At 38.8% G+C, this 9,931-nt stretch overlaps 1 protein-coding gene across 1 annotated transcript; it reads right to left on the bottom strand.

The window, feature by feature from the left end:
- Positions 1–428: 428 nt before the first annotated feature.
- Positions 429–8,145, bottom strand: LOC116719503 (nicotinate-nucleotide pyrophosphorylase [carboxylating]). The gene is made up of 5 exons (XM_032562031.1): positions 8,065–8,145; positions 7,359–7,620; positions 5,476–5,786; positions 1,207–1,338; positions 429–1,118 (listed from the first exon to the last, which is right to left on the bottom strand). Exons 2-5 carry the CDS (start codon positions 7,609–7,611, stop codon positions 921–923), a joined length of 894 nt encoding a protein of 297 aa, XP_032417922.1. The 5' UTR covers positions 7,612–7,620; positions 8,065–8,145; the 3' UTR covers positions 429–920.
- Positions 8,146–9,931: the final 1,786 nt, after the last annotated feature.

Genomic DNA, 9,931 nt, shown 5'->3' with positions numbered 1-9,931 from the left:
ATGAATTCAAGAAGGTTCTTCCACATGCAAATGATATTAAATTCATGTGCACAAATTGCCTAACACGCACAGACTAAGCGACACGTACGTACAGATAAAATGCAAGTGTGTGAGGTTTTTTGAAACTCATGTGACACTCAAACAGACTTAGACAACTTATAAAAATCCAGAATGAAAAACAGAGGTAAACCATAAGCACAGCCCTGAAATACCTGTCTGTATAACCCAATCTACTTTTCTGTACTGATAAACACTTATCTTAGTTTAATTTTTGCTTCTTTTTTTCTCATCTTTGTTCTGTTTAATTTAAACTTGTGACTGCAGTTCCTCTGCTGAAGTGTATTTTACAAATCCAGCAGATGAAAAATCCAGTTTCTATTCTTCTTTTGAAATGACAAACAAGATGTGATGAATCCACAAACAACCTCTGCAACTTTTCCACAACAGAAAGAAGAGTTTTGTTTTATTTACAGTGCTCTGCTAAAACATATGCACACATGAATCTATTTGCATTAAATCATAATCTACCAGTAAACATCAATCTATTTCCCCACCATATTTGCAAGGTCAAACTGTATTTATCTCTCCCAGAATGGCCTAAAATTTTGCTTCGAAAAGTATCCCCACCCCATAATGCTGCCATGTTTCACTCTTTGCAAGGAGGGGGGGCTGCCAGTTAACTCTTATAATAAAGTCAACTGCACCAGATGCAAACAAGTGCAGTATTTTATGTCTTCTTTTTTGTTTTTGCACTGTTCTGTTACTTTCCTCCCACTACTCAATTATGTATTGCTTTGTGGTGCTCTGTCACATACAGTACATTGACATTTGTAGTTGTAACTTCACAAAAGTCGAAAAGTTTGAGTGTTTTTATTTGTTGTTGTTGTTTTGCATCAATATGACAACAGTTCGTTTAGTAATCACTTCTTTGTATCTGGCTTTTGAACTTTCAGAGAGAAATCTGAAACTGGGTATCCCTGAGTGATGCAGCCCAGAGAAATAATGTCTACATGTGAGGAGAAATATGAAGCTAAGTTTTCAGGAATGACTCCTCCGCTAGCTTCTATCTGAAGAGATGGGAACTCGTTCTTCAGGTCTCGCGCTGCAACATGAAGCTCCTGCAAAGCAGAAATGTGGAAATAGACGCTTGTTAGTTTTGCAGTTAAAGTTTTATTCCTTGAACTTCTGAGTTTTGAAATGCCTTACCTGTGGCTGAAAGTTGTCCAACATGATTATGTCTGCTCCAGCTGCGGCTGCCTCTCTTCCTTCCGCTGTGGAGCAGCACTCAACCTCGATCTTACTGCTGAAGCCACACACTGAGCGCGCCACTTTCACGACCTGAGAAAAAAACAGAATTCTAAGTTTGTCTTTTGCAGAAGTAAGAGAACAACGCCTGAACTCTGCACATCTGTCAGTCAGGTGGGGATCACTGGTTATTTTCACATTACAAAAAAGGGCATGTCTTAACATTACTGCTTTATCATTGTCACCATGTCAAGTGTGATTTGAGCGATAGGCTCTTGCAACATTTCAAAAACTCTATAAAATGATGCAGGTCACATTGCGACCGTTAAGACAGACCAGAGGTTGTTTTTTTGTGAAGAAACAAAATAGATGTTAAACAAGGAGGTAAAATTTGACTTTAAGACCATGCAAACTCCCAAATAAGTTTAATCTTTCACCAAACATTGCATGGATGTCACTGAGAGACGTTAAAGAAGGCATTGGTTTAAAGAATGACATTGCTAATAGATTCCAATGTGCCACATTTTTGTGCTTTTCTCTCTATTTTTAAATTCAGACTTGTTCTGGTGAGCTGAATGTAAGAACACTGGATTTTTTAGATTAAAAAAAACAAGTTGATGACTGTACGTAAGAACATGATTCAAAGTTCAATTCAACATGATTCACAAAAGAAGATCTTTCACTCTGTTTATGTGCTTTGTAGGTTCTGCAGACATTTATAGTCATCATTGCCCTGGATCCCCAGCATTGTAACTGGCATAAGACACGATCCATCATGTCTTATGGATCATCACAGTTATGTTGTAGATTAAACATACCTGGATGAACCATTCGCAGCTAAAACACTCCATCTGATTTTGTTTCATTCCATAGGAAAAGTCTGTCAGATTAGATGTGGCTATTTGACCAAAGTGATTCTTAATAACTATGACCGAAATTATATAGAGCTTAGCAATCCTTTTAAATCTAAGTGAAATGTGAATGTCTTAGCAGTTCCTCTATTAGTTTTCTGCTAGAGCTGCATTATGTCCAAAATGACATAATGCTTCTTCTTCTTTTTTTCAGTTTGAAAACAATGTGTTTCAATTTGTTCTACATAACGCATAAAAGAAGTCGATTCCAATACATTTGTTTTGCAAATTAAGTGTAATGTAACCATATTTTTCTAGATTAGTTTTCATATCTGATTAAGAGTTGTCAGCAAGTGAACAAAAAAAGGTTCTACTGGACTTTATCTGCTACCTGTGAATTTTCACACAGAAGACTGAAAGCAGGAACTTTTTTTTTTTACCCCTCCAGGGGGTCTTTTGTGGGCTCTAGTGTCCCTTATATGAAAGTAGGCTGACAGGAAAGGGGGAAGACATGCGGCAAATATCACCGCGTCGAGGACTCAAGGCCTCCAAACATGGGTTTTCGCTATCCCCTACGCCACCATGGCACGCCGAAAGCAGGAACTTTGAAGAACTTATAATTGCAGCATCCCAGAAACTTGATAACTTGAGCCAGCTGAAGATTTATACACAATTTATAATCACAACTACCTGTAGATAGAACTGCCGTTGGTATCATAGGAAAACATTAAAAACTGTCCTATTTAAGCAATTGTGGATATTTCATATCCTATTGAACCAATTAACAAGACATCATCATCATCAAGTTTATCTGTATAAAACATTTCAGCAACAAAGCGATTCAAAGTGCTTCATGTGATAAAAACAAAGCACAATAAACAAAGCAAGAAACATTACACTGCAGTGGCAAAATAAAGAAAATTAATGAAAATTTGGACTGTTCCCATCATAAAGGTTTTTGCAGAGCCAGTGCACAGAAGACTGCTGAATGGTGGCATGGAGATCATTTATTTAAAAAAAACTGAAGCACCTTGGAACAGAGCATGAGATGAAAATGAACAGAACAGAGGATCTGGCAACAACAACTCAAAAAAGAAAACAGGTGAGTGGTACAACTGACAGGTGTGTTCAATGGGACTAACTGCAGAGACAAAGCAACATGAGAACCTGGCAGACTAATGATGAAAGCTGTGACAAGGAAAGATGCAGGGAAGCTGAGATAGACACTGAAGGTGAACTATGACCAAACAGAAACTGGAATCAAAGGGAGAACCAGGTCTAAGAAAAATTAATAATACATAAGAAGCGAAGTACGAAGAAACTAATTTGGGTCATTTGGGTTGCGTAATAAATGCTTGCTCACAGTCACAGACAGCACCACCTATTTCCACGAAGCTCCTTCTGGGAGTTGCAGGTTTCTGCCTCACAGAGTACCGGTCCCCCACACCTCGCCCACTTGGCTCCTTCAGACTAGCATCAGCAGTGATTGGAAAACCCCTGGTGGAACGGCACATCTGCTGAGCTCAGCATGCAAACTACTTCTCAGTTCAGTTCTCCTAAGAACTGTTGTTAAAGGAATAATGGAAAAGCAATGTTGCAATGATGTGCTGAAAGTCAGAATGTCAGAAAGAGCAGAAGTTTCTTAAAGGGCAGAAGTTTCTTAAAGAAACAGAGGCTGAATTTCAAGGTGTCAGATTTGGAAATAAATTTTTTAGTCATGTTTGATATATGCAGTATTTCTATAATTAAGTAAGTTGGTTAATGGAAGTAACTAAGTTACTTGATTAAGTTACAATCAAGTAACTGTGCCAGTTACTGTGCCAAATGGCACTGTGCCATTTTACAAGCTGTGCCATTTTACTGTGCCATTTTACAAGCCATGGTGCCATTTTACATTGGCACTGTGCCATTTTACAGCTTGTAAAATGGCACAGTGCCAATGTAAAATGGCACCATGGATTATACCTATTACTGCCCTTTTAAGTTTATCACAGACAGTTTTGAAAAGCAGAACAAGAAGGGCTTATTTTGAATGGTTTCCTAGATTCTTCTCTTTAAAAAATATAATGTCAACATAAACTATGTTTTCAAACGTTCATCTGAATAAATCATAGAATCAATGTTTGTTTGGAATGAGAAACCAAACCATATTCTAAACACAAACACCTCATACCTAAGTGTCAAACATCATGATGGAGGTGTGATGAGTTGGGCTTTTATGAACCCACACAACCTGGTCGCAGGTTGTGTGGTGAGCAAATCATTGTGCTCACGACTATACACAACCAGCAACCTTCTGACTGCAAATGTGAACCCATCTGCAAAACATCTAAAAGTTGTCTCAAACTAGATCACGTCAGGTTGCAAACATCGCTCCACATCTACAACAGGGTGGCTGAATCAAGGTGCTGGAATGACCTAGTCAAAGTAGAGACCAGCTGCTGCACAGATATGATTGGATCCAATCATTTCCCTGTGGTGACATCTCCAGGTAGGCCTTTAGGAATGACTCCTACAGAAAATGACAACTGAAGCAAAGAGGCTTTCTTTTTGCAATGTCTGTACGTAAATAAATGGTGCTTTAAAGTGTCATTCTTATCAGAGTAACATTTTCAACATATATGTGTGTCTCAGATGGAGAGTGTCTCTCCAATTTGGAGAGGCATGCACTAGATAGAACCACCCCCCCAAAAAAAACAACAAAAAAAACCCTTGTGTATTTTATTTATCGTAGCTGGCCTCCTGGGGCACAGCGCGGTGCTGTGGGTCGGGCAGGAATCCCCTGTGCAGCAACTGGTCTTCAACTCAGCTGTCCTGGGTTTAATTTCCTCTCTCTCTCCCATGAAATAAAGACCTCTAGCTTTACAAGAAAACTCAGTAAGTATTGAAAATTAAGCCCTTATGCATGTCTGCATGGGACTCATCTGTATGTAAGTAAATAAAATATATTAGTATGAGAATAATCCTCCTTATTAAGATGTAATTCATGGTTAATTTCTGGTTGTAAAATTCTGAAACTAATTTTGTCTTGTGACTGTGATAGTTATTTCCTAGTAAAGTTTTCAAACATTTTAGGTTGACTGGTTGTGGTTTCCTTTTTGAAAATGTTTTGGTTGTCTAGCAACATTTTAAACGCTTTTAAAATCATGTCATCTTGTATTGTGTTTTGTTGCTATAGAAACAGAAAATTTTATCTAACACTGTTTGTAGCTGGCAAAATCTGGTAGATTTGTGCCATCTGTTGTGCAGTGGCACCCCCACAAAATTTTACATGCCTTTGTATGAACTGAAAATGCAAAGTTGTTGTGTTGTGATCATTTGAGCACCATCTTCCTGTTTGTTCATCTTGAACCACTGAATGTCTGCTGCGGCTGCCCACCTTTGTGATGCTCCCCGATGCCCAGACGTGGTTGTCCTTCAGCATCACCATCCCGCTCAGGTCCTGTCTGTGCATGGATATGCCGCCCACCAGCATGGCGTACTTCTCCACCAGCCTAAAGCCGGGGGTGGTCTTACGGGTGCCAGCCACTTCTCCGTGCCAGCCCGCAGACTTTGCTGTCAGTTTGAGCTGAGAGCAGCGGGTGGCAATCCCCGAGGCACGACTCAGGCAGTTTAGAGCAGGGCGCTCCCCGAGGAGAAGGCATCTCGCTGGGCCCCTCACCACAGCAGTCACAGTGACAGCATCTGGACCTGCAGATGTTACAGAAAATGGGGAGAAGGAGGCACTCCATGTTTTTTTCGTTTCTGTACATTGGCATGTCAGGAACATTATTCTCTTTTTAATTTGACTCCTATCTGAATGCACAGTTTATCTTCTTTGTATCAGCAAATTACAATCAGCATTACATACGGTACACCTTAGTACTGCTGAAACCAGTAGTTTATATACACCAAATAAAAAGACAGGTCAATGTTTGTTTTTTTGTTTTTTTCTCGCTATCTGAAGTTAAATCAAACCAAACATAATTTGTTTTGGGTCAGTTAGAATTATCACAATTATTTCTATTTGCTAAATGCCACAATAATGAGAAAGAGAAATGTACCAGCTCCTCCTGCAGCAAAAAAGCCCCACAACAAGATGCTGTCATCCTCATGCTTCACTATGAGGATGGCACAACCATCCCTGCTTTTCCTCCAAATGTAAAGTTGGTCATTATGGCCAAACAGTTCCACTTTAATTATATCTGACCACAGGACTTCTCCTCATGTCTCCAAAATCAACGTTCTTTGTCCCTATGTGCATTTGAAAACTGCAGTCTGTTCTATTGTGTTTCTTTTGGAGTAAAGGTTTCTTCCTTGCTGAGGGGCCTGTCGGCCCATATCGCTTCAGGACATGTTTCACTGTGGATGATGACACTGCTTTACCAGCAACAAGTCTTTGGCTTAAAACACACCCACCATTTTGCTTCCAATTAAGTCAAATGGGTCTGTTTACCTATCAGAAGTTTCCAAAACCATAACATCATCATCTGGGCTACCTCATGTCTGTTTTGCAAGTAAAACATAGGTATAGTTGGAATAAAAGAATAACTTATTTGCATTTCTGGGGATTTGTACATATTTAAAGCTATTAATTCATGGCACTTTGCAACCTCTGTAAGTGAACATGTTACTGTACTGTTAGAAAGTGCAGTGTTGAAGAAGAAAAATTGTATTTAGCTACTAAAGTAGCCTGGTCACGCAGCATACCAATCAGCAAATCTCACTGTTTTCTGAACTTAGAACTGAAAAACTGTAAATTTATGATTTGATGATTTATCCAAGATTCAACTTCAGAAGTAAAAGGAACAGAGCACAACTCTTTCCTGCTTCAGTACTTCTTCACAGTTAGCTTGTCTTTATTTATCTTGCAAATAATTAATATCCCTATGTACTGCTGAGGCAGTCTGTGTACCAACAATATGACTTTCACCACAGTTTGACAAACATTAGTCTAAAGTTTTTTGGGAAAGCACTATAGCACCTCTGTTTTATGGCTCCAAAAAGTCCATTTTAGCAATTAAACTACACACCTGACCTTCCTGCAACATCCATCTAGCACTAGGCTAATTTAAAACATTCCTTTTGTTTCCATCATTCAGAGGAGATCCAACATTAAGATTTGTTTGATTGTTTGAAATATTAAGATGTAACAAACATCAAGATTTCAAGAAAAAGATAAGTAAATAAAAAGATAATTGAAGTATTGTTCTCACCAAATGATTAGTGGTTTTATCTTATGTCAGAGTAGGTTTTGTGGTAATTTAGTTTACTGATGCTTACCGATCACCGCTCCTTCCTGGTATATCCAGTCCACTGTGCAGCCCACCTCAGTGAACACTGCTGTGAAGAAAGGGCTTCCTGCCAGCACGGTGTGTGGAGTTTTACACAACAACTTTGCCTCCACTTCCTCTGATCCCACGCAGGCTCCTGCCGGGTCAAAGTTCGGAGTATCCTCTGCCAGCCACTCTCGTGCAAGCCGGGTCAGGGTATAATTTGGAATCGAATGGACAACTTGTGGTTTTGGTCCAGACATGCTACAAACCTGCATTTAAAAAAAAAAAGTATGCTGTAATTTTCCGATCTTTTAATGAAAGTAGGAACCAAAATTAGGCTATGCATTGTCAAATAAACCTTTGTTGTCTAAGTGTGATTTTAAGTTTTCTAATGCATTGACACATTTTTCAGGTTTTAACTACTGATTTCTATTTTTATTCCTGTTTCCAATGGAGCAGCTGCAACAAGAGTAGATTACACAAGAAGATGATCATGCCTGAGTAATGTCTCACAAGGTCCATTTAGACTCATCACCCTTCTGAGTCAAAAAATGAACTTTTGCTCAGTCTGCGACACACAGCAACATGTTTAAAAGTTCTGCTTCCTTTGTGTTCTGTCATACTCTTAGCTCCAACCTAGAACACAAAGGAATAATACACAGTATACTAGGCTGGGACTGCAACAGCATGATAAATGCAAATGAGATGCATACCTTCTTGTCTCAGTGGCTCTCTGTGTCTGTAGATCCCAGGCTGCAGAGGGACAGAAGTGAGCACACATGGCCTCAAGCAAAATGTGGCATGGAATTTGACCCTGTGTCCATGTTGGAATGTTTACAGGCGCACTCAGAGGTCACACCACAGGATTAGCATTGATTGTTTTTATTGATTAACAGGCCTCTGAATACGGTTTTTGTTGCAGAGAAAATTCATTCTAATTCTACACAATCAAATCTGAAGCTTATTTCCCCCCACTGAGTTCTGTTTACTTAGATTTAGTTTGTATAATCTGACAGAAATTTTAATCTAAAAGCCTTTTGCAGAGAATTTCACAAGATAAAATGCAGAGAAATACAGTACACTACATTTTTGCTGCCGTAACCCGGTATAGTATTGAAATCATGCATATTCCATTTCACTTCAGTGTGGTTTATTAATATTAGTGGTGATTAACACAAATATAATCTCAACATTCAATAAAAGTCCAGTTTAACATTTTCACTACAGTCTGATTTTAAGCTTATTGCCAGTTATCTATATGAAAACTCACAAATTGCTTGGATCTTTACTTTAATTTGAAAACCCATTATGAATAAACACAATGCAGAGGATAAAACAGGAGTTTCCTTTAAGAGGAGAGCCGAACTCGGCCTCGACAGGAAGAAACCCCCAGCAGAACCAGACGCAGGATGAGCCATGGGCTGCAGTGAGAACAGGAAGGAGGCATAAATAAATACAAAAGCACTAGGCCAGGAATACTTTCCATGGTAAAGAAAAAGAAACAAAAGTCAAAGTTAATGGCAACTATGACTCGCTCTAAGAGTCTGGCAGCAATAGTTCTGCATTTCTTAGACGGTATATGGGTCATTTTTATCTGCTGAGAAGAATTTAGAGTTGATAACAAAGCAAATGTTTTCACTGAAGGACTATGCAATATAATCTGAATTTAATCTTATAAGGAACCAGCCTTCCAGCCTTTTCTGATTTAGCGTTTTCTAAATCAGAAAAGTTCATATTTCAATAGTGTATTGTGCACTCAAATATCCTAAAGAAGGTACTTAATGGAAAATATCACTTGCTGTTCTTTGAATAATGACATACTCCCCCTGAGTCAGTACTTTGTAGGACCATCTTTCATACAATTACAGCTGAAAGTCTTTAGTGGGATGTTACTATTAGCTTTGTTCAACAATTAAGAGTGCATCAGGCTTGGGCGCAGTAACCCAAGGTCCCAAGGACAGATTTTGAATTTGTTTTTTATTGAATGCATGTTTTAAATTGTACCTTATATAAAACTCATAAGCCCATATGAATTGTATTGTTTAAATATTGTTACATTTTCATTAGTGTATACAATACTCAAATATTTGAAAATCCTGAACCTATAGTACATCTTTTCAGGACCAACTTGGAGTCATTTCAAATGGGATGTTTTAAACCTGCTGAGGCTTATCTAATAATGCATTGTAATTTGCAAAAGCAGATTTATTTATTTATTTATTTTATTTAAGGCACCAAAACTAGTGCTAGCCCAGGAGCCATTGTCCAATCCGGCCCTGGTTGAACGCACAATTAAAGGGGAAAAAAAAGAAACGTTTTTCCATTTGTGCATCATTTGCCAAGAAGTATTGTTACAATGCGCCTCATCAAGTGTCGCTTTTAACATCTTAGCACAGAAACATCGGTGAACTCTGTGTTTACTATGTAGATTTGGAGGATGTATAGGTTACAAGCATCAAAGAGCACAATGGCAGGAAGTACAGTGCGTGCACGATGCGCGGGGGCAAGCTTCCCCTGTCGAAACATCGTCGATGACGTCACGTCACGAAGGCCGTATCTTGACGGCGCGTTCTCGACGCT

The sequence above is a fragment of the Xiphophorus hellerii genome, chromosome 5, assembly GCF_003331165.1.
Source record: "Xiphophorus hellerii strain 12219 chromosome 5, Xiphophorus_hellerii-4.1, whole genome shotgun sequence".
Taxonomy (NCBI): Eukaryota; Metazoa; Chordata; class Actinopteri; order Cyprinodontiformes; family Poeciliidae; genus Xiphophorus; species Xiphophorus hellerii.
This window is presented reverse-complemented; position numbering and strand designations above follow the sequence as displayed.